Consider the following 25,300-nt stretch of genomic DNA (forward strand, 5'->3'; position numbering starts at 1 on the left):
ATATTAAACCTCAAGAAACATGTAGAGCATAAAAAGTGGGTATTAACTAAAGTATGGGTTCTTTTTTCGATTTTCAAAAAATTCACTACTATTTCATTGAACAGAACTTTTCATGGGTATTTTTGTAAGGGCATATAAAACAAGAAGATGGAATGAAAATGTTCCAGGATTCCTTCTGGTTTCTAATGTGTACATTTCAGGCTTTCTAAAATGGTATCATTTGTTTAATTTGGGTGATTTTAAATGTCTCAAAAATAGTTTTGAAAGTGGTGAGGTGAGGCAGTACTACTTCATTGCACACAGCTGTATGTAAACGCCTACATTTACATATTTTTGAACAATTGCCATGCCTAAAACAATTGTTTCATCCTTGTTAAATTAATACTTCCCTAGGACCTTATCTATGCATATTTTCGGGAATTGGTTGAACACTCGTATGTACATCGTCTGTCTTTTGCCTAAAATAACACATCCACATTCGGACGATGGAAAATCCCTTCAGATGAAATGTAATTGATAACAAAATGCAAACGTAAAGATTACTTAAAAAGAGCTCAGTGCGTAAAAATGTTATTGTAGGATTATAATAGGAGTATGCTTCCTGTTTCTTTGAAATTCGCTCAGCACAAAACAACTTACACATATGTATGTATGTATGCATCTATAACTAGTAACTTAGTAACAAAAGAGCGGATCAATAGGGCCAGGAATAGAAGTGGAAGTGGAATTGGAATGCACGTGAAGCCCATGCCCGACCATTGTGTGTGGGTTAGGTTTCCATGGTCAACCGCTATGTTGGCTTGCCACGGTAGTCGGCTCGGATTGTCGGATTGTGTGCGAGCGAGCGACTTCTTCTTTTGTCAATTCATCCGTTCTGGGCTCTGGGCGGTTGGTGGGCGACATGTACGTACATATGTATGTATGCATTTTTACCTGTATGCATGAACATACACACATACGTAAGAGCGTGTGTGCATTGGAGACTTCTTGCCTTGGTGATTAGCTCTTTTGTTGGCCTCATCTTGCACCTCCGCGACATTGTTGATGTCTTTATGCGATCAAAGTGTACAATGTCCGGATGACATAATTTCCTTCCCTTGTAGCAATTGTGTTCAAACAAGGAAAGTATTTATCAGTCTACTTACTGGCGGTTCCATCTCATCTCTCATAAGGAATAAGGATAACTTTTTTACTTTGCTTAATTCTACTTGGTCTCCAGATTATACGAAGAGTGGGAAATCCAGACTTTATCAAAATAAGCCTCCGACGCACCTTCCATTACATAAGCTCGACAATCTTCTTTCAATTAGTTTTATTTTATACCAATTTCTAAAAAATAGAATGTCTAAATGTTGTGTAACAACTAAAGGTGAATGTAACTGTACAAAATCTACCTACATATTATGTTGTTTTCAATCCTGGATCGGTGATTATTTCATTTAAGTTTGAGTTATACGTACAACTTAGTCACTTTGACGAATGATAAGCGTTCAGGGTTAACATGCAATTGTTGCATAATAAGCATATAAATGCTCTTATCATAAATGTTAATGAATCTCCACTCAAAATAAGGATCTAGTACTTCATGACGTGGAAATGAACAGTCCATTATAGTTATGTTTCTAAACAGTCCAATCTCACTCTACTGATTACACCCAGCATTGATAATATCAGCATTCTATGTATAACTAAAGTTCACACATGATTGTGGTGATAGTAGAATCTGATTTACCGTTTTTTTGTTACAATTTCTGTTTGAGGAACTCAATTAGCAGGCTCACTGTGATTTTTAAGCGATACGAATGGCTAATAGACAGCAGTTACAGATACGTTGTTCGACGTGTCTAGCTCTGATGGAAGTGCATCCAAAATATCTTAATCTCTACCATTCGTTCTACTCGGCTCCATTGTGCCCTCAGAATGCTATGGATAAGTGGCTATCTGTCATGTGCAATCTAGAAGTGATGCACTCGGATCTGGTATTATGGACACTTTGGCCTGGCCACTTTGAACCGCCACAGATGCAGATGAGGAGCTGAATTAGTTGGGAAATCTTTGTTTTCGTACTTGGCTTACAAAATATTTTCCTCTCATTTCACAGCAGTCCCAGATCCATTGCGATTGATAAGCCCAACAAAGGAACTCTGTCTCTGGTTCAGTCTCAGATTTCATGAATAGGTATTTTTTCAATAAATATCTCCTTGCCCTTTGCCCCTGAAGCGAGTTTGTCTCGGGACGAAGCCACCAAAAATGAAAAAAAATGTTGTACAACCCACTACAAATAACAAATATTATTCTTATCGACTTAGCGGACAATTGCCATCGCTTGCCTGCAATCCGAAAATATAAAATGTTTGCCTTGTCCTTCATCAATATTTGCCATACAAGTGCAAAGAAAACTTGTATTTACTCAAGACGGTTCTATTTACAGAGAGCTCAATAGATCCCCTCTTATGCACTTGATGAGACTGAGTCGGTGTGCGGTTCTACTTTGTCAAAGTCATGACGCGTAATTTCTAATGATCAGAGAATACGTTTTACCTACATACATATGTGTACATATGTACATATGTGATCAGCAGAATAAGATTGTTAGCGAAAGGGAACGTATTAAAATGCACACAAAAGGAATTTTGGGCATTCACAATTACATATTGCACATATGTACATATGAAAATATCCAATCTCAATGGAATTTTATCAGTTTTTATGAATGTTTAATCCATCAATATTTTACAATATGATTTTCTTCAACTGTTGGCCATATCCATCGTTTCTTGGCTTAAGTAAAACTCTAAACATAATTTTTTGACTTAATAGAACTGGACACATATAGAACATCCACAGAATACTTTGTGTGCAACAAAAATATTTTTTTTTTTAAAAAGACTTTATGAGAAGGCAAAACCTAACCAAACAATTTAAGAAATTTGAGTTTTAAGAAATCTTCCCACCCCATCAGATGTCTTATTTAAAATAGACATGAAAAGTGTGATTTATGTACATACATACATATACTTATACATATGTAGCTGTGAGATAGCTGTGACATATCAACCATATGTACATGCATATGTAGATGAACTCCCTTTGTTGATATGTCACAGCTATCTCATGCATTTTCTTTTTCCGATCTTTCAACATCATACCTTTGATTTCAGGCTCTTCATGACTTTCTATGATTTTGTTTCCATATAAAAGACATATTTAATGCCACAAATCTTTAAACACTCTAAAGCATTCCCTGCTGAAATTCAACACGTCAATTTGTCTCAAGGTGATTTGGTTCTGTAAAGATTATTTAAAAAATGCCAGAATAATTAAACGGAAGGGACAGTTAAACGAGAAACGAGAATATCGTGATTAGATTTAAAGGAACATATGACTGGAATTATTATAAAAACGTACATTAAAAGTGAATAACAATGGACAGGCATATGAAAAAAGGAAAATAAATAGGTTTTTTTATACAAGTTACTCGAATATTAAATAGGGTATATTGTATTTGTGGGTAATAACGGTTGTATGTAACGCACAGAAGGAAACATTTCCGATAAAATAAAGTATATATGTTCTTGATCAGCATCAATAGCCGAGTCGATAGAGCCATGTCTGTCTGTCCGTCTGTCCGTCTTGTTTGTCGGCTAGTTCTCAGAGACTATAAAAGCTAGAGCCACCAAATGTTGGCTCCGGACTGCTGTATGCTCACACTGAAACCAGTGTATTTCAAAAATGAGCTACAACCCTTCCGCCCCCGCCAAAGGGCGAAAACCTCCCAAATCTACAATTTTGAAGATAAAAGAAAACGCCATTCCGTAGGAAATGGACATATATATCAGATCACCAAATTAGGATCCGATCGGATGAATATTATACCTGCAATGAAGAAATTAATTTCCAGTCGCTAAACCCATCCTGTCACGCAGCTTTTGTTGCTCTTTTTACATTCTCTCATTCACACTCTGCTTCTTCTTCACTCGTCCCCTGCCTTTGCCCTCCCCCTGCCGCTGTCTCCACCGACTTTTAACCCACCCCGTCCCACCGCTTATATTTGTTTTTTTTTTAAATACACTTGTAACAGTGTGAGCATACAGAAGTTTGGATGCAACATTTGGTGGCTCTAGCTTATACAGTCTCTGAGATCCAAGCGCTCAACTAGACGGACGGACAGACGGACGGACAGACAGACATAGCTCAATCGACTCGGCTATTGATGCTGATCAAGAATATATATACTTTATGGCGTCGGAAACGTCTCCGTCTGTGTGTTACTTTGTGCACAAATACAATATACCCTATATACTCTTCGAGTACCGGGTATAAAAAACTAAAAACGCCATTTCGTAGGGAAGGACCATATCTATCAGATCACCAAATTGGTATCCGATTGGACCATTATTAAAGCTACAATAAAGAAATTAATTTGAAGTGGCTAAACCCACCCTGTCCAGCCGCTTTTGTGGTTTTATTCACATTCTCTCATTAACACTCTGCTTCGGCCCCTGCCTCTGCCGCGAGTCTGCAGTGTGTGGGTCTAGGGAATGGCGTCGAGCTAAAGGAGCGTGTTGGTGTGAGAAGTGATGTAGATGAAGATGTTGATGAAAGATGTAGAAAAACTGTAAAATGTAAAATTTAAGATTGGAAAAAACCATTAAGGTACAGATGTTCTACTGATTACCGGGTATAAAAGTTGTGACGCGTCTCACACGTCCCTTCTCGTTTCAATCAGTTTTTGTGACAAAGTACGACTTCCGGTTGCATAGATAACTAAACAATTGAAAGTAAATTGTATTAGCAACGCGTATTTTATTTATTGGCCTTGTCCGACTCTCTAAAACATTTTTTAAGGCTATGCCAGAACATCCTGGTTTTCCTTTGAGATCATTTATGTATATAATGCCATTCTTGCCTTTGGTTCCTTAGTCGAGTTGAATTGGCATCTAAAATGCAATCCCTGTGTTTGCCTACATTTGTGACCAATTGAAGTCCATCAATGCTGGACAATTTCTCTGCGCTTTATATAAATGACGGCCAGAGTGGATGAGCTGAGGTAGAAGTTGAGGTCCTGCGGAGCTACGCATGGGTGCCTATCAATGGCAATGGCATTCTTCTTGGACAGGGCCAATGCCGGCATTCACACTCGACGTAAAGTGAGAAAGTATTGTTTGTCGAGAGGCAACACTCATTCAGCACTCGTAGACCAATAGACAATTCTATGCTCGTATGCTCGACTTGCTCGTATATGAATCTGCACATGCGCAACGAATGTGTCTGCGATTCTTTCCTATTCAATGAATTCTATTTTAAATGATACATTGTGTTTTCCTCTGGGTCTGCATGACATGCTTGGAACATGTTTCTGCTTGCTGTTGGCCATGCATTCAGCTATTCCAGAATGCATTCATAGATGGACAATGTCCCCGCAGGCTCAACAGACAATCCACCATTTTGTTTAGAAATGTATGGAATTTTCTAGGCAATTAATTGTTCAGTTCGTACTGTTGCTAACTTCTCTGCTTCCCACCGCCAATTACTTATTTAATGTGGACAATGAGCTGTCCTTTAAAATCAATTTTGGTCTTTAAATAGCAAACAATAGTTTACCAATTATCAAAAAAGTAGCATACGTATGTACATACATACGGACTCCCTTTTTTTTTAAGTTTGAAAGGTCCTGGTAAATGCGAGTTATTGTTAATAGTCCAATAATGGAAGATCACAAATTTAAAGACAATTTCTATGTGACACTGTATTGATAAGGTTTTTGCGGCAATGCACTTAAAGTTTATATATTAATTTGAATTATGAGTAATAGAATCTAAAGTCAACAGCACTCAATTATCAATGCTACCATTGTGTGGGATGACTTATAGAAAATAACAAAAACTTCACATTTATCAGCTACATACTGAGTAAATTGTAATGAAGGGGCCCATTTATTATGAGCATCCACTAGATTATCAGGCCTTTCGTTACAAAATATCAGTCGCAGCTCACGGACAGTGTGATACAGAAATATTCTTTTTGTTGACACATAATTTTATAATATCGTAGAAAATGTCTTGGCAAATGGATATATGTACTCTGCTTACGTTTTATCTATATGTATTACATACATATGTATGTACAAATGTACATACATACAAATATTGCTATCGAATGCAAAAGGTTTTGCAATTTGATTAAATCTTATGTCACTTAAAGTCATGGGTTAGCAATCACTCCATCTAAAGCATGTACTTGTTAACATAATTAGGGGTTTATTTTAGTGTTCTTCCCGTTACCTATTTAACGATATGTCTAATGAAATGGGCAACTGCGTGATATTCATGTTGGTCGTTGTTAAAATTCGCTTTTGAGAAGATCAAAAGCAATACCTAAACCAAGACCACCAAGCCAAATTAATTTTCCGCTTTGATCCTGCCGTAGCCGCTCGGCATTGTAGCTGGTAATCGCACCAGGGGACTGAGGCCTCGGCTTGACAGAGGGCAGACATGTAGAAACAGGCTGTATATAAATGTATGTAGCACTGAAGTGACAAGGGAATAGCTAGGAAGTGTCTCTTTTCATACCCCGGATCATTGTGCGAAAAGTAGCAGTTTCCTCCTCGATTCTCTGCTTCTGATCGGCACTTTTTTCATCTTTGTGAGTAGGTCTATGTGTTGCCTGTTGTTGTCTGCGTTCTTTCTCTCGGTGGTCTTCAAAATAGTTGGAAAGACTGCTTTAACTTGCTTTAAAATAGCCGAAAAAATAAGAATACATGGGGCCACCAACTTTTGTTTTTGTTACAGAATTCCAACATTTAGAGCCTTTCTAACTAGCACTGAAACTGTTCTTAGTTAATGCATCTCTTTATCCTTTTCATCCCCTACACATTTGGGTAGGGTCGGTATTCTAACCCCAACTCAAGTTTTAACTCTACTCAAAAATCTTTGACCCGAAATGAAAATGATTTGAAAAGATAACATTACCAAGAACAAAAATGTATCCCATTTGAAACGGTTGATTGGTTTTCTAATACGATTCCTGTCCTGTGTGCTATTCTCTTGTCTCGAATGAATTCGTTTCACTCTGCTGAGATTCAATAATGAGCTCATCTGTTGTATCTATGATAGCGTTTGTTTTCGTTTTCCAATGTTCCAGCTAATTCAGTAAGGAAATTAAATTTCCTTGCCTTCACTTAGCTCGCTTAAACGAGCAAGATATTAATTGGTGATTGGCGAAATTTTTTAGACGTTTTTCTGTAAGTTCTCTTGCTCCTGTGCAGAGCTAGAAAACAAACATTGGAAGTTGTAGATACGGGTACATTAAGTAGCATCTCCAAAGTTGAAACAATGCAATTTTTCATAAAAAACATTTCATATAAGCTAGAGCCACCAAATGTGGCATCCAGACTTCTGTATACTCACACTGTTACAAGTGTATTTCAAAAATGAGCCACACCCCCTTCCGCCCTCGCAAAAGGGCGAAAAGGGGATCATTATTATAGCCAGAATAAAGAAATTCATTTCCAGTGGCTAAACCCACCCTGTCCCGCAGCTTTTGTTGTTCTTTTCACATTCTCTCATTCAAACTCTGCTTCTGCTTCACTCGGCCCCTGCCTCTGCCGTCCCTCTGCCTTTGCCTCTGCCGACTTTTAACCCACCCCGTCCAGCAGCTTATATTTGTTTTTTTTTTGTGTGCGGGCGCCTCTGCCTCTGCCGTCTGAGTCTGCAGTGTGTGGGTCTAGGGAAGGGCGGGAAGCTTAAGGAGCGTGTTGGTGTGAGAAGTGTTGTATATGTAGATGACAGATGAAGACAAAATTTTAAATTTGACAAAACACCGCTAAGGTGCAGATGTAGTACTGAGTGCCGGGTATAAAAGTTGTGACGCGTAAGAAGCGTCTCACACGTCCCTTCTCGTTTTTCATATTTCTCCAAAGGATTTAGTTGAGTCAAAACCATTATAGCCTATTGTTGTAAGAAAGCGATGGATAGGTATTCGGCAGTACCTGAAATCAGCGATGACAAATGTCAACTACACCTAAATAAGGATTTTCTCTGACGCTGGGGCAGCTAAGTAGAATACGAGACCAACACGTCGGCGAAACCAAACCTTCTTTTTTTCGTTTTCATTTTCGTTTCCTCGCGGTGGATAGCATATTTCGGGTTTGTCGTCGGCGCCGACGACGTAATTACAATTGTGCAGTGAAGACTGAGCTGCTGATTTCGGTTAAATTATATAAGTACTTTAATAATGCATTATTATTAGGTGAGTTTTAGGTAGATCAAATTAAAATTAATTAAATACAAATTGTATCTTAATTACCAAAGCAACTTTTAATGAGGGATGGGGCTTGAATGGTTTAATGAGTTCTTTTTTTTATGGAATAACTTTTCTTTAAAGAGTTTTTAAAATCTGGTAATTTTTTGTACGATTATTTTAGAGCGCTTCATTTTTTCACATAACTTAAGTATCTTAGATGTGGTTCTAATGAACTTAGTCATTCTGCAAAGCTGATGAAAGCATCCATAATGTACATGCCCAAACACTTTGTGGCATTAGCTTACCGTTTGAAAAATATCTATATGCAAAAATTGTGATTTTTGTGAGTTATTTTTTAAGAAATAAATTCTTTTAAAACTCAGGAAAAGTGAAAAAAAAAGTATATATTGTGTCCTCTTTTTTGTATAGGTGCATTAATTCGACTTCGTTTAAGGTATTGCTCATTAAAATCTATGCAGCGATGGCTGAGCTAATATTGTTCAACCAAACCTAAACATTTATGTTTCCGTTAAATACCAACAAATGTTAGTTTTTTTTAAATTTTTAATACCGCCAACATGTACTTTTGTTGGAATTTTTAAATTTTTTCAGAGTGTTCATTGTATGGGTGCCGAGCCCTGCTATGTTAGGAAAAATTCTCGTTATTGAGACAATTTATCACGATTTTCGACGATACTTTTTTGGTTACCAAAATGTTGAAAGTTTGAAGTTAGCCAAATTGATCTCCAAGAGGTAAATCTAATATTCTTTATTTATTATTCCATCGGTTATAACTAATGGAGCAACATTCCCGTCAGTCCCCGTAAGTGAGTACAGTAGGACATAATATCTAGCGAGCACATTACAAATGTAATTGATAGTGTGCCCAATCATATCCAGAGTGTGATAAATGCTAAGGCCCTTTGCACACCTTTAAACAAATTATGAACCTAAAAAATTGGAACCGTGCAAATGTGAATACTTTGACTTTTTGTTAACAAAAAATCTAAACTTTTTAGAAATCCGGTATCTTTTAGTTGTAATTAGTATTTTAATTCATTGTCAAATAACTAAAGAATATACTAACAAAAAAATCATAAGGATTCAATAATTTTTACAGATTTTAAACTGTAAAGTGATGATCATGTAACCACAAATGCTCGCTACTGTATGTAACCTTGGATTGATACATACATAATATTTATGTATGCATATAAATACATATGTAGATATTTGTGTAACATTATGATTTTGTCTAATTTTGTATTTTACACCCCGCTCCACCAGAGGCGCACACAGTGCGAGGAAGAGTTTGCAAGCGAGAGATCAAAAAATACACAAAGCTGTTGGAAGGGGTAGTGGGAACCACTGGGGGGAAGCCACTACATTCTGTTATTCTGTCTATAATAATGATCCAATCTGAAATTAATCTGGATCGGATAGATATGGACATTCCCTATAGAACTTCGATTTTAATTTTCTCTTATCTTCAAAACTGGGTAGATGACTTTCGCCCTTTGTGGGAGCGCAAGAGGCGGGTTGAAATTTTGAAACAAAACTAATTCAGTGTGAATTTACATGAGTCTTCACACTAAATTTGGTGGATCTAGCTCTATAGTCTCTGAGAAACAGGCGTCACACAAGGCGTACAGACGGCCAGACCAAAGAAATGTTAGTACCGCTTTTCCAAATTGTGTATGCAGTCTGCCAATCTAATCTATTAAAGCTAACCATCTTATTATTACATTGTCTTTGATTTAAGCCGTCTATATCGATTAATAAACGACGTCGTTTGTTTCATGGGAGAAATAAAGACTTTAACAAAGAAAGAAAAAAAAGTGTACACAAGTTCTGGTTCAAAACAGCGCGGAACTGCTCAGCAAATCTGACGAAGCAAAAATATAGTTGATTGCTGCATTATAGTAGAGACAAAATATGGAAAAATAATGAAACCCTATCTTAATATATCAATTTAATTGACTCAGTTAATTTGTGTTAAAATTGTTTTTAACAGACTTATTTTCTGATTAATCATCTCTCAGCTTAGCGTATTACCTAATTCAAATAAATCATCATATTGAATCGTCATGAATTTTCTAAGCATTTGAGGACAAATATAGATTAGCGTAAAAATATAAATTTTCACACCGTACGTGCTTGCTTCAGAGTACTATTTTGTAAAGACCTTAACATGACCTTAGGGTTGGAACAAGACGATTTCATCTGGCTTTTGGCGACAAAGTCGCAAAAATACAATTATTCATCGCACATATACATACATATGTATGTAGATATGTACAGATGTTACTCACGTTTATGCATCCGAGACAATAAAGAAGAATCACAAATATGTTATGGGAGGAAAAGTACGGCACTGTTATTTCGAATAGGATTTCGGCTCAAGCGCAGCAAATTGGCCAAGGATGTATAAGGATCCTTTGAGCAGTGGGCGATGTTGAACCGTTTTGTCCAAGTGTGCATGTCTCGCCCAGATAGACAAAAGTCATGCCGAGCCCTGTGTTAATGACAAAAAAGGACTGCGCACTTCTGCAGTGTGGGCGAGAGCGATCCATACTTGGTGTTCGGGACATGTCACGGTACTTACTGTCGAAAAACCCGTTTGACATTTGACAATTATTCATTTTTCGTTTTATTTCTTAGAAATAAACCTATGTTGCATCGTACCAAATCGATTGGTTCCAAATCGTTGCAATTGAATTGGGAGCTGACTCTTTGGCCTTTTTTCTCTTGGCATCCTGTTACCATTTAGTTTCAGCTGTTAGACACGAACTATTTGGTGTTTTACGCTCTTTACACGGCAAACAAATTTACAACACGGAATGGGGAAAGTTTTGGTTACGCACATATCGGAGAGAATCAAAAGTACTCCTACGAAATGATACGGTGGAAATCGCAATTTGCACGTTTGTCCTAATTACCTTGGAACTTAATTGCTTAATTCGAGTATTCCTTACTGAAAGGAACTGGATTTCGATACATGTTGAGGGAGTATCGGTACGAAAACATGATCAAATTCTTCTAAGTAGCTGCTAATGCAATTTATATCAGATACATAGATACATATGTGTGTATGTCCTTATGAGTAAGGACATTTAAGGATATATGTACATATTTTTGTACATACATACATATCTAATTAAAGTAGCCAATTTTCTAGCATCTTGCCATTTTATCCGTGTTAATAATGATAAAGATATGATAATAAGATGATAATAATATCCAAAATCTAGAGTTTTGATTTCAATGTTGAAACACATCGCGCTGAATACTATGTATTAGCAGTTTTTTAAGAAAGAATAATGAACAACTCTTCTTTTTATCTGTTCAAATCGACGTCATAAAGCATTGCCAAATCCTTATTTCCTTTAGAATTAAATGACAATTTTGGTTTTAATGAACTTGCAATTTTTAAAACTTTAAATTTATAAAATTCCCTTCCCACTGATAGTTATTTTGATTCGTTTCAAGGTACCATGAGACATATAAACATTTGTCTCAAAGTAGTTCCAACCAAAGGAGCATTTACAACTAGTGGGACTTGCACTGACGATGCTCTCAGTAATATTAATTAATTAAAAGTAGTTTTTCTCTATAGATTACTACATGCCGGAAAATCCATTACGATGCAATAGATCAGGTAAACTGTACTCACCTACCTGGCAGAGGGGCCCGATATCAGACCTAACAATGCAGAAGTGATGACGCATTCCACCATCCCTCGTGCTGCGCAGGTAGAGGGTGAGTCACCATCGGGTATAAAAGCATTCCCGGCCAGACCCAAACTATCATTCGAACTACGGTTATCAGTCTGTGCAGATCATAGGCACCAAGTCATCTCTCAACTGGAAAATGTTTACCGAAGCAGATCAGAGTTCCAACTTCCGGACTGCTGTCCCGGTGAAGAGCTCTCTCACTGGCGCCGCCACCAACATGAAGAAGCTCCTGAAGACCATCAGGAGAATCTTCACCCAGTCGAAAGCGGGCAAGGACCTAAGAAAGATCCGCCACACATGCCACAGCGAAGAGGAGCATCAAAACTGGCTCAACGAGCAACTGGAGTGCAGCAAAATCTCTCTCCACTGAGGCAAGATTGGGGTTACCTCTGAAAATCTGTGATGAGACTTGCTTGCATGGTCGATAAATGTGCACGCTGGCTTTAAACTCCAACTGTGATAAATAGAGCACAAGACTGACCTGCTTCTGTGCCTTTTTCACTGTACATGCTGCACTAAACACATTTACTTACATACATACATATGGATGTGTAAAATATAGATGTACGTCTTCAAATGCTTTAACCTTACTTAAGTAATAGCTATAATCATTGTCTTCCACTAGGTTTAGGATAATTGTCTTCCATGTTTGTTTGTTTAGGGTTCAAAATTAGGCCTAAGAATAAAAATTCCCTCGAGGAAAAAAAAATCATCTGGTTATATATATTTCTTCACAAAATAAATAACTTTAATACGCGGTACTCAGTCACTCGTTTACCCGTTTACACGTTTACAGTACATGTTTACTTTTATACAAGTGTATTTCTAAATTTAACCCAGCCACCTTCCGCCCGCTCAAATGGCGAAAATCTCCCACAGCCACAATTTTAAAGATAAGTGAAAAGTAAAAACGCATCCGAGTTAAGATCGGCTCAGATCATTATTATAACCAGCTCTTATGATCTCTGAGAACGAGTCATCAAACAAGACGGAAGCACAGCAGAACGACGGACAGACAGACATGGCTATATCGACCGAGACATTGATGCTGATCAAGAATATATACTTATGGCGTCGGAGACGTCTCCTTCTGTGGGTTACATACATCCACTTTGTGCACGAATACAATTAGGGTATATTGTATTCGTGCACAAAGTGCACTCTTCGAGTACCGGGTATTCGAGTACCGGGTATAAGCATCTGGCCCAATCTGGTCCCTCAAAATAAATTTGTCAATAAAATTGACCATTTCGAGTAGCAAACTATCATATTTAGCGATGAGACCAAATTGAATTTAGATGGGTTAAATCAGTATTACTATAGAAAAAAGGGCTCCAAAACAGGTGAAAATGTCTCGAAATTTCCAAGAAGGTTCACTTGTAGTGGGGCCTGTATTTGGATTTGCTGGAATGTGTTTAATATGTTTTGTTACTCACAAAATAAGCTCAGAAAAATGTGCTCAACTATTGGAAGAAGATCTTATTGATTTGGAGGAACGCAGTATGGAGATTCCTGGACATTTCAACAGGATAGTGACTTGATTCATGTGTTTATGTACACCAAACAATTTTGTGCAGAGAGATAAAAGTGAAAAGACCAGATTTTAACCCAATCGAAAACCTTTGGTGCATACTATTTATCAAAGTGCACAGGCATGGAAGACAATTTACCACATTTAAAGAGTTAAAAGAGGATATTGCTTACTTCTAAAATAAACATATTTAATGACAGGACGCAAAGTAGCAAAGAAGGACATATGTATGCAATTTAATACAATTTACGAATTTTAAATTTAAGTTAATTTAACAATATATAGTTCTTATGAAATTATAAGTTCACTTGTTTTTTTGAGCAAAGAGTAAGTCGATAAAACTTGAACACACTCAAATCATTGTGGATATGCATGGGTAATCCTTTAAGATGAATACTCTAATATTTCCGGCTGCCTCATAGTTTCCGCAAGTGAATAATTTTTTGTATTAAATCATTATTAAATTTTTTACTCTTAGAGTAAACTCTTATAAAAAGAAACTAAAAATTCAAATTTTTAAACGGTTGTATGTTTTCGCGAAGATCACTATACATTCAGAGTTCAGGAAAAGTTCAGGAACTCGTAATTTAAGCGACTGTCGCACTGGACATAAATTAATATGTAAATAACCATTTTTCTCAACATTTTTAAAATAGTTTATGTTATGTCTATGCATGTACTTATTACATATGTATGTACACATGTATGTTATATGAGATAATTGTAAAAGAAAACATGACTATACATAAAGTTAACTTTTGCTTCGTGGAATTGGGTTTCACATCAGAGTTATTGCAATTATATGTCACAATGTAAATTAATATCCTTTCAATAAGTCTGGATAATAATATTGCGACTTCTGCTCTCGGTGGCCCTGCCAGAAATGTATGTAAGTAAAGTTAAGTTAAGTTATGTAATTTACCAAGTCTGTCTAGCATGACTTCTAATTCATTTTAAATAAACCAACTAAACATTCGAAGTTACATTATTTTCATCTATCAGGGCCATTAAGGAACGAATTGATTTGTAAGTTAATGCGGGAGGGAGATATCTCTCAGTTTTGTTCGGTGGAACAATATGGAGTTAAGGAGAGGAGCCCCAACCGCTGGTTATATGTTAATGTTAATTCAATTACTTGGTTTGTCTCCACCAAAGCCCTATTTGATTTTAATCTTAAGTACATGGTATGTTTTATGATTCTTTTTTTCGGTTTTTGAGTGACTTTAAACTTCAGATATCACAGGAGTTAGGGTAAAACTAAAAACTACGAGTACCAGGTATCTGAATTGGAAATTCACGGTTGAATGCATGAACGGGACTTTCCCAGTTGGAATATTATTTAATTCTATGTTTATCGTTTGTAATGAGCTGCGCCACCTGTCGGCTATGTATAAACGCTGGCGCTGCCATATGGTTGAAAAAATATGAAAACACTGATAGTTCGGCCGTTGGCTTTTGTTTTTTTTTTTCAAACTGTTTATTTATTTTAACGCTTATGATAAAAGTTGCTGTAACAATACACATAAGTATATATGTATGTATGTATGCATGTACATATGTATGTATAAGTTGGAAGTGCACTATTTTGTTTGAATTAGCCGTATGGTTGGGTGTGTTTGTGGTGAGGTGCATGTCTGTCTGTCACTTACTGTCTGGTTATGTTGTTACTGCATTTTCAGTTGTGTGGGGAAGGTGAAGGAACCACCGACACACCGAGTTACATATAGACGTTTTGGAAGATGAAGTATTGTTTGTCAGGCTTTGACTGCGGCTCTTTGCTTCGTAAAGTTATATTTGTAGTATCCTCCAGTGGCATTTATAGTTAGATTCAGTTGTTTAATCAAATAGGGAAGGCAAAGACAATTGCAGATGGCAAGACCAACGGAAGATTCTCGGAGTGGAAGCCGGGTTTGTGCACGGATTGCTCGTGATTTTTCTCTCTCTTAAAAATGTCTCGGAAATGTTCAATCTCGCTCGTATTAATGTGCAATTATCTAATATTAATATTTCGTTCATCTAAAACCAAAATGGGATGCTAGCCAATTGTTGTTTGTTGAAATCTATAGCAAGCATAACACTGTCCAGAATCGATCCATTTGGAATGGAGTTACTGATAGTCGACAGAGTCACTGTCCAGCAATGTGGAGGAGACCCTCGATGTGCGGCGATTCCAGTAATCCGTGTAGCACGACTCATACTGGGCAGTGGTGCGCCACGGTGGCCATTTCAGCTATTCCTCGACAATGTCCCACACCATGAGCGAAGCGTCTGTGCCGCCCACAGTGATGAGGGTGTGATCCCCACACAGGAAGCGGGCGCAGGCTAGCATGCCAGAGTAAACCTTGGACTCATGGAATTCGGCGCGCGGTGAAATGCAAGGATACCTGTGGAACCGCATCGGATTAGCTAATTACATCATGGGCATTCCACCACATTCGACCGCATTCCCATTCCCATTCCCATCCTATCGCCACAGCTCACCTGAACAAACGCAAATATCCCTCGGCATCGCCAGAGGCGAGCATATCGTGTGCGGCCGAGCGACTGCAGGTAGCTACAATAGTGTTGGTGCTACTGTAGTAGCGATTGCTCCACTGGCCGGCCACCAGGAAGCCCACAGTGCAATTGTTGGTTAGCCACTTGACATCTTTCATGGCAATGGGACTTCGCTCCGGCGACAGCGACTTGGCGTCCCAGAACAGCAGATCGAAGTCAATGGTCACCGTCTGCACAAAGTTGCCATCCATGCTCCAGTCCAGGTGAGTCAGGGGCTGAGAGCCGCGTATCTTATTGACCTTCTTATAGGAAAAGCCGTCGCGCGAGACGCGGAAGAGGTAAATACTGCCATTCTGTGAACCCATGGCAATCATGTCCCCAACTAAAAGTCAGAGATTGAAGAAAGAGTTGAATCGAGTCATATGGTACGTGCTTAAGGTATTCGAGCCTACCCTGATTATAGGCGACACAGTTGAGGGGCGAACCACAGACGCGAAGCGTCAACATCACCGCTCCGTTCTCGCAGTTGATTACCAGCAAATGGCCCTCAGTGCTGCCAGCAGCAAGAGTGCCAAATGGATGGAAGGCCAACGCCACACACTCATATCCCGTCTGAATGGTCCAGATCAGTTTATTTTTGCGCCACAGAGCCACATGCTTGTCGTGGCCAGCCGTCGCATAAAGCTCGTCATCCGGATGCGCGGCCAGACCCCAAAGCTGCCTGCCATGTCCAAAGACCACCTGCGTGAATCGGCGCTGCAGCGAGCCCTCGAGGATGTTGTTGCGGGTTGTACCTACATAGATGTTTCCATCGTTTCGCCCAGGGCGCTGGGGGTATATTGTTCGCACGCCGCCAGCTGCTTCGGGAAGCTGTCAATTCAAGAGAATAAGTGAAACAAAGCTCTCTTAGAAGTGGAAAGTACCTAGTGTACCTTAGTGTCGGCTATCTTTTTGTAGTTCTGCAGTGAGTCCCAAGCGGCTATCTTGCGGTCCTTTTCCCCGCCCGATAGCAGCGTTCCCTCTCCGAGCATGATCAGACAGCCGATGCCCTTGTTGTGAGCTTCGAACTCAGTGCGGACGAAGTACGCGCCATCGGAGTCTACAGAGTAGATGGTGATGAAGCCATCCGAGTCGGCCGTTATGACATCGCCATCCGGCTCGAATTGAACGCTCGTTACATGCGAACGCGATGGTTGCTTGACAATGTCCGTGCGCTCGAAGAATCCATCTTTGCGCCGATGCCAAAAGGCCAGGTGGCCTCTCCCGTGTGTGATGATCAGATTGTCATCAAGGGGATGAAACGCGGCTCCCGACAGGCCCTCCTGTAGTGTCTGCAATTGCCAAGTGGAGCGGCCCAGGGATTGATTAGTCTAGAACGTCGCTTCATAAGAAAGTTTGGGCGTTTGACTTACGGCCACTTTGCCCAGCAGGTGACCCCATTGCCATTGCCAAACGGACAGGATGCTCTCACGGCCGCTGTCCACGGCGAGGATGTAGCTGCCTCCGTTCTGGAATGGAAAGTATAGGGTTATTTTAGCCAAAGTATTTTCCATGTCTACATTTTACCAGCTGCGAGAATGCCACGGCAGTGACGCCACTGTCTAGTTCGCCCATGCCAAAGACGTAGAGTGTTTGCAGGGACTCTGTGCTCCAGATTCGGACATGTGCCTGCGACTTGCGATCCCGTCCAGCTTTTTGGCCCGAGGCCACCAGCTCCCTGGAGGGATGTACATCCATACTGGAAAATATATATGAAAATCTTTAGACTGTAGAACCACAGTAGGGTCAATAGACACTTTACCACATAATATCTTCAGTATGACCTGTGTAATGACGCTGGGCATCCTCATCACGATCAAATAGCACGGCCACAGCGGCCACGTAATAGAGTAGTTCTCCGGACGGCAAAACCCAAAGATTCCGGCGAGCATCGATGCCCCGATAGCCATGGCTGAAATAAGTTACTTGATAGGTACAGACGGTACAGTGAATACTCCCAGCTTACACCCATTGGAGTTGTAACTTTTTGTCCGGCGGCGAATTGTCGGCCGACGCATGGTGAACGGGCGGATAGAAGGTGCGCCTCAAGCCCCTGATCGTAACCTTTGTGGGCTCCTCCTTCATGATGTCCAGCATGGTGTACTCCCCATTCGGGCGCAAGATCTCACTTTCCGGCGCATAAAGTATGCGCGGCCGGCTCTTGCTCCTTGGCCTTGCCCCACGCAACGGCACCTTGGGCATCTCGTCCGTAGGCAGTATGGGTGCGGCGGCCACAACCGAGGGTCTCGACCGCGACCGTCTGATAGGTGAGCCGGCAATAAGAGCAGTACCCGTGGCCAGGTAGAAGGTGTCCACGTCGGCGAACTCGTTCCGCAGCTGGGAGAAACTGCGAACCTGCGTGTGAGCGAGTTAAAGGTCAGAAAACAATTTGTCAACTCATTTTGTAAGTTCGGGTAAGGCTTTAAATCTGTGTCTGGGTCTGGGTCGGGAGGGTCTTCATTAAGTTATTAGGCCGCGTCAAGGTCGATGTAGCCGTTTCTTACCTCCTGGCCAGTGCCTGTGTACATTTTTTTTGCTCCGTTAATTTTTAGCACTTGACCCAAATCCTCGAGCACTTCCTCGAATGGCTGCGAGGTGCGTAGGTTTAACAAAACGCGACACTGTAAGGGTAGAGAGCGAGAGGGTGGTAAGTGGTAGCTCGCAAGTGTGACTTTGCATCTGGATGTGTACATAAAATTACGTGTTAAACATGGTCTAGTAATTAGTTTGTATACACACACACATATTTATGTATGTACTTACATACATATGTAGATATATACATAGACCATATATATATATATACATATGTACATGTGAATGTGTGTAGTGAGGAAGTGACTTGACCTGTGATCAAAAATGTAGTCACGGCACGCAACTTCCGCTTGGGTCCTGCCTCGGATCCTACCAACCCTAAGACCCACTAATATTTATAATTGTAAGCTGTCGTCGACTCTTTCCCCAGAGCACTTGAGTTTTAATGACCTCCAGAGCCCTGATATCAGCAATTCACGCGTGCTGAAGAAGAATCTGTCTTGGTGCCTCTTCTGCCATCACCCCCATCTCAGCCGTCTCCGCAGAAACCACCACACGGCTATCCCATTAAATTTAAGCAGCGGCCAGACCACGGAGATGGGTGATACCACAGTTTGTCCAACTCCCCACGTCGCGCCGGCGACAATTGGGCGAGTGAGCACACGATAAACTTTCGCCGTCTCTGAGCAAACTCGTTTAAATATATGAATTTAGTTGGGCTTCGAAAAAGGCGTCGACTTAATGGTTTTATGTCCGTGTTGAGCGGTTTTCCCCGAGCATCACTACTTCTTATTTTTAAGGCCAGATCCGACTAATTGCACTACTCGACAAAATCGCATATTAAAGAACCAACCCGACTTTTTATACCAGGTACTCGAAGAGTAACTGGGTGGTTATATTGTATTTGTGCACAAAGTGGATGTACATACATATGTAACGCACAGAATAAAACGTTTCCGACCCCTTAAAGCCATGTCTGTATATCCGTCCGTCTTGTTTGTCGGCTAGTTCTCAGGGACTATAAGAGCTAGAGGCACCAAATTTTGCCTCCAGACTGCTGTATGCTCACACTGAATCCAGTGTATTTCAAAAATTAGCCCCGCCCCCGCAAAGAGCAAAAACCTCCCAAACCTACAATTTTGAAGATAACAGAAAACTAAAAATTCCGTTCCGTAGGGAAGGACTATATCTATCAGAACACCGAATTGGGATCAGATAGGATCATTATTATAGCCATTACCATTAATGGTAAATAATTTTGAAAGTCCGTCCTATTTTGACCCTTCTATTGCTTGCAATGCATACAAACGTCCTGTTCAAAGTCAAAAACTGCCCATGTTTATTTAGTCCAAGGCAAACAAATGTTTTTTATCGTTTTTTTTTTTATGTTTTGATATATTGGCTTTTATTTTTTGTTGTTTCACTCGCTACGGTTTTAGTATTTTGATTTACAGGGCATGTCCTTTATGGGTCGTTAGGTTAACTGGCTCAGGTGTCATCCTAACCGGACGAGACCTTAACGATTGCTTGAAACGGCCACCGTTCGCCTGTATTTAAAGCAGTATATTGATGGGTTATCAAATCAGTACACCTGCGGCACATTGTTTGAAGCTAAAAAGCTAACGGAATGGTTGGCGCAACCATAAAGTGAATAAGTGAGGAATAATCTTTCATACTATATTTCAACTGAGTACTTGAACTAAGAATAATACAATACACAATAACAAGTCTATTTTAGTTCGTTGAGCACATTTGATCAGTCGAAAATCCTTTTCTTTTGCATAGAGAAACTTTTCCTTTACAGCCCAAATCGAGTGTCACTTAATTTGCCGGAAAATGAATTGAAGGGACAGAAGCTGAAAGATGCTTTCAATAATTTTGTGCAATGCCACTTTGGTCCAATAGGCAGACGGTCCATGTCTATAACATTAATTATGTATGAATATATCTCAGTCTCTCCCCTTGTGCGTGGGTGGTGGGTGCGATTGTGTGTGTGGGTACCCAGATATGCATACAGACATACAAACAAGAGGCCTTGGCATTGACTACTCGTATAAACAAATATAATTATGTGAGCAAATAATTGCATTACCGAGAACGTTGCCAGCTGCGATCACGTGACCCCAAACAAATGGCGTTTGTTAAGCGAATTACGTGCACTTTTCGTATGGGGGCTCAGGCTCGGCTTTCCCCATTCAGGTACTGCGTGTGGGGGTGACAATTGAGAGGGATGGAGCAGGAAGAAACGGCAAACAACTGCCGGAAGGAACCAGGCATCGACGTGGACACAGGACCTTCATCTGGCTGTGCATTCGATGTCCTGTGTGTGATTGAAATTTTTAGCATTTCACTTCTCTACTTCCCCTTCCATACCCCTTCCCATCCTTTAAAGGGGGTATTCCTGAAATTCAATCGATGGGCCGTTGCATGGCTGATTTAATCTTGGTGACGTCCAAACCACTTGACATTTTTCAAATACTTTCGTTTGCTTGCTCCACCCCGATACAAAGGAATTCCAATAAAACACAAACATGCAAAAAACAAAAGTAGAAGCGACAGCTTTGTAGTCCTTATTGCCGCTATCGGCCACGTCCGTAGAGTTGCATAAAGGGACCAAATCTTTTTAAATTAAAATTAGGGTCAAATACACAAGTTCTCACAGCGATTGTGGTTAGATCGGTTCTAAGAAGTATTTACGCCGAAAATGTAGTTGGAAACAGTTGGCCAGTTCCCGTCATGTATTATCTACAGCCAAATTTTCAACGATGCAAATACGTACATACAAAAGTATGTATGTACATATGTATGTTCATATGCATCAGGGTTATCCATAAAATCTTCCGCTATCTACGAAATACTTTAGTTCGTTTTTTTGTTTATCTCTAACTCTTGGTCTACTTATCAGTGTGGCCGAAATCCAAGGTTGTTGCAAAATGACATATCTGTATTGTATTATTGTTTGTTTTCATTGAAATGGGAATAGGATTAGAGAATGTCTTCCGTTGTTCACTCCTCCTTTTTGATTTGTGTACACCCCTGTGGCTACTCTTTATGAAAAGAAATGCTTGTATCTACATACCTATGCACTATGTGGTATTTCACCACTTTTTGTGGCATTAATTAATAACTTCCAAACGAAACAATATTTTTTGATTTAGTTTTTTGATATGAGTCTATAATTTGTTGAAAAATTGGCCGGCACGCTATTTCTTCAGGGTAAAATCGAATTTTTATGTTATTTTTCAATTGAATTAAACAAAAAATTATGGGAATATGTAAAGCAATGCCATATTTTACTTAAAAAGTTGTTCCCGGATTTTTGAAAATGGAAAAGAAGAAGATAATCGAGTTTTTACATTGACTTCCTTGTATACTGCAAGCAGCGTCTATTCTTTGAGTTGTTGAATGTGGGACACAATAGCACTGCACGGCAGTGCAGAGATACTGGAAATGTCTCAACGTTATTATAATTGTACAATTGAGCACGAATTTAGCCAATCGGCACATTTTTTTTTCGATTTGTTTCAAGTTTTCCGTGAAAATGTTCAATTAAATCGACAAACTGTAAAAAAAAGTTCTTCAGGTATTAACACTTAAATTCAATGCAGATCGGCATCTTCTTCTGCAATTTTCTTCTTCACTCAGTTTAACATGTTATGTTACGAAAACTCAAAAATCTGCGAAGACGCAGAAAAGCGCAAGAAAAAATAACATAAATTGGATTAAGAATTGAATACTCTACCATATCTATGCAGTTTAATGCTTCCGGCGGGAACCGAACACTTTCTAAGTCTATTCAGAGACAAATTTTCATCACAAATATGGACTTGTTCAAAAACTAGCCATTAAACAATTTATGAGGTACATTTTTTAATTTCAAACTCACAAACACCTTTTTATACCTACCTGAACCGAGAATATTGTAAAAAATTAACTTAAATTGGTAAATGTAGCAATTTTTGCACTCTAAACTTCATGAACAAAATCAGTTTTCCGGTAACTTTCTATCGTTCGTAGCAAACAGCTGACTTTACCAGCTTTTATTTTAACAGGGGTGCGCACTGTTAATTTTTTGGGTACGTAACATTACGGACTGATGTTATACCTATGTATATCTGTTTTTTACTTTGTTGAGTTTGAGGCCAGGAAAAGTGGTGAAATGCCCCATAGTGCAATGTATTTAAATACATATCCTGAAATGCGTACAAACGAATGTATAAACTAAGAGTCAACCCAAAAAACAAAGGCAAAAGCTAAATACAATGTGACACGTTGCACTTCATGTGGCACATGATGTGGCACATCATGCCATTCTGCATACCCATTTATTGTGCTTTGCAATTGCATTACCCGTGCAAGCATCAGCCTCATCAGAAGCAGAGGCACTTGCTGTGGGTATTGATATATGTAGAGGAAGTCGCTCAAAACAGGCGCCCAGACGCAAGCAAACCCAACAGACACAAACACAAATAGAGAACACAAATTATAATTGTTTTTCGACTTTTCCCGAGTTTTTTAAGTCAAAATGTAGTAAAATTACCTTACAAAAATCAACATTTTTGCACTTTAAAGCTTAATATTTCCCAGACGTTACGCTTAAACACACAAAAAGCTTTGGTTTAAGATACTTAAGTTATTTGAGAAAACAAACAGCTACCTCTGAAAAAAAGCTTAAAAATATACTAGATTTTTTTTTGCTATTTAATCGCTACAGCGAAATTTGTTGGTCGCAAAAAATGGATCCGTATTGACTTATGTTGACTATTAAAAAAAAAATTGCTAAAAATTGTAAAAAAAAATTCCTAAGTTCTAAGCCCCATATTTTTCATAAAATGTGGGTTTCCTTGACGAAAACTCTTGTTTGCTTGGGCTGAATGCCTGGGCTCTGAATTGTAAGTGCTTGTACATACATATGTATGTCATACATATAATGTCTTTGGCACTTTTTAGTAAGGCTTGCTGGGCAAGAATGGGGACGAATCTGTAAACATACTTTCAGATATTTAGTGCCTGAAATATGTCCATGTAAGAGCCTATTTAACCACAACTTTGTGAGTTATCTTATCTATCAGTTTCGTTGCTTATGTAAATATTCATATAACCATAAACCAATTTAATGATTTCTCTCTACACAATATATTCTCCAAGTACCTGTAATGGAATCGACTTCAGCATTTCTTGTCTATGTACTTACATACATATGTATGTACGTACATATATTTTTAACCAGGCCTTCCTCCTTTGGCCCAACCGACAACGACAGCGACGATGGCATGTCCTTGGCCTTGGTCATTGAGCGCATGCACTACTCGGTTCGGTTCAACAAAAAAAGCAGAAACTACTAAAGTTTCCTCATTTTCAGTTGTTGTCGGTTGTACTTTGGTCAAATTTGAATTGCAAACTCTGTTAAGTAAGTCCTGCAAGCGGAGAGCGGAGAGCGGAGGTCTGACCAGCTAGCTTTTGTTGTTGGCTATTTTTCCATTGTCTGCTATTGTCTCGCCCATTAATGGGATTCGATTTGGGTCTGGAAAACCACTATCCAGCAGACGGAATCTGGCGCAGAGAAATCGTCGGCCAAGGTTGAAAGGACCCTTGATCACACCCACGTGCCGAAAGGTGTCGAAACGCCCACAATGTAATGTATTTTGATTCATAAAACAGCACGAAGCCCCGTATCCCGTATGAGAAAAAAGGCTACAAAAATTGTACTTGCATTTAGGAAAATTACCATAAATCGTTACTACGACAACCGCTTTGAAATAGGGGATTGGCAAAGCCAATTCATAATTTAAAGGTATTTTCGTAATAATAACATAAATTGCGAGACTGCTAGAGCAAAAGGAAAAGAGTTGTGGGGCAGGTATCATATTTGCGGGAGTTTTCAAAGACCGGAGTCTAGTTTTTCGTCTGCTTTCTTGTTTTTGTGGGGGTATGTCAGCGGAAATTACCAAATTGACCGTGGCTTCAATTTAGTTGCCGTTCGCCAATTCTCCTGTTTATCCGACCACCGGCCTGCATACCGGTACAATAAAACACAAATTGCAGACAATTGATTTTCCATATGATTGCTGCAGGGTACACGAAAGCTGGTAAAGGTTAATTGCACCCTTCTTTCGGACTCCCACCGTAGTTTTCAGCATTTTTTGAATGTCAAAGTGAATGGGTTTTGATTGACTGTCATGAAAGCTTAATCCCTACACTTGTACAGGCAACGATTTAATACAAAATGTAAATTAAATAATAATAAACGAGAAGGGACATCTGAGACGCTTCTGAGGCGTCACAACTTATATACCCAGCACTCAGTACTACATCTGTACCTAGCGGTACATAGCGGTTTTTTTTTCAAATTTTCCATTTTTTCTTCATCTGTCATCTACATCTACATCACTTCTCACGACAACACGCTCCTTTAGCTCGCCCCCCTCCCACTGCTGGACGCGGTGGGTTTAGCCACTGCAAATGAATTTCCTTATTCTGGCTGTAATAATGATCCTATCTGATCCCAATTCAGTGATCTGATAGATATGGTCGTTCCCTACGAAGGGCGTTTTTTAGTTTTCTTTTATCTTCAAAATTGTGGAAACGGGAGATTTTCGCCCTTTGTGGGGCGGAATACACTTAAATACACTTGTACATAACAGTGTGAGCATACAGAAGCCTGGATGCAAAACTTGGTTGCCCTATCTCTTATGGTCTCGGAGTACTAGTCGCTCATAAG

General features: G+C 39.4%; 2 protein-coding genes across 3 annotated transcripts in view; one reads left to right on the plus strand and one right to left on the minus strand.

Moving 5' to 3' along the window:
- Nucleotides 1-12,053: 12,053 nt before the first annotated feature.
- LOC117579544 lies at nt 12,054-12,690 on the plus strand. Its single transcript, XM_034265461.1, has one exon. It carries the CDS (start codon nt 12,115-12,117, stop codon nt 12,346-12,348), a length of 234 nt encoding a protein of 77 aa, XP_034121352.1. The 5' UTR covers nt 12,054-12,114; the 3' UTR covers nt 12,349-12,690.
- Nucleotides 12,691-15,200: 2,510 nt separating this feature from the next.
- The window catches only part of LOC117579766 (echinoderm microtubule-associated protein-like CG42247), a 55,047-nt gene continuing 44,947 nt past the window's right edge, over nt 15,201-25,300 (minus strand). For both annotated transcript variants that reach the window (XM_034265819.1, XM_034265820.1), the window contains 9 exons: nt 18,549-18,665; nt 18,011-18,399; nt 17,807-17,956; nt 17,572-17,743; nt 17,418-17,513; nt 16,938-17,336; nt 16,458-16,875; nt 15,991-16,387; nt 15,201-15,893 (listed from right to left, as the gene is read on the minus strand). In XM_034265819.1, coding sequence (XP_034121710.1) covers nt 15,740-15,893; nt 15,991-16,387; nt 16,458-16,875; nt 16,938-17,336; nt 17,418-17,513; nt 17,572-17,743; nt 17,807-17,956; nt 18,011-18,399; nt 18,549-18,665 — 2,292 coding nt within the window. In that variant the 3' untranslated portion in view covers nt 15,201-15,739. The remainder of the gene's footprint in view (nt 15,894-15,990; nt 16,388-16,457; nt 16,876-16,937; nt 17,337-17,417; nt 17,514-17,571; nt 17,744-17,806; nt 17,957-18,010; nt 18,400-18,548; nt 18,666-25,300) is intronic.

The sequence above is a fragment of the Drosophila guanche genome, unplaced genomic scaffold (genome assembly GCF_900245975.1).
Source record: "Drosophila guanche unplaced genomic scaffold, DGUA_6, whole genome shotgun sequence".
NCBI lineage: Eukaryota > Metazoa > Arthropoda > Insecta > Diptera > Drosophilidae > Drosophila > Drosophila guanche.

What these genes read in the sequence shown, in the direction of transcription:
- LOC117579544 (XM_034265461.1), top strand. Translation starts at nt 12,115, where the DNA reads ATGTTTACCGAAGCAGATCAGAGTTCCAACTTCCGGACTGCTGTCCCG.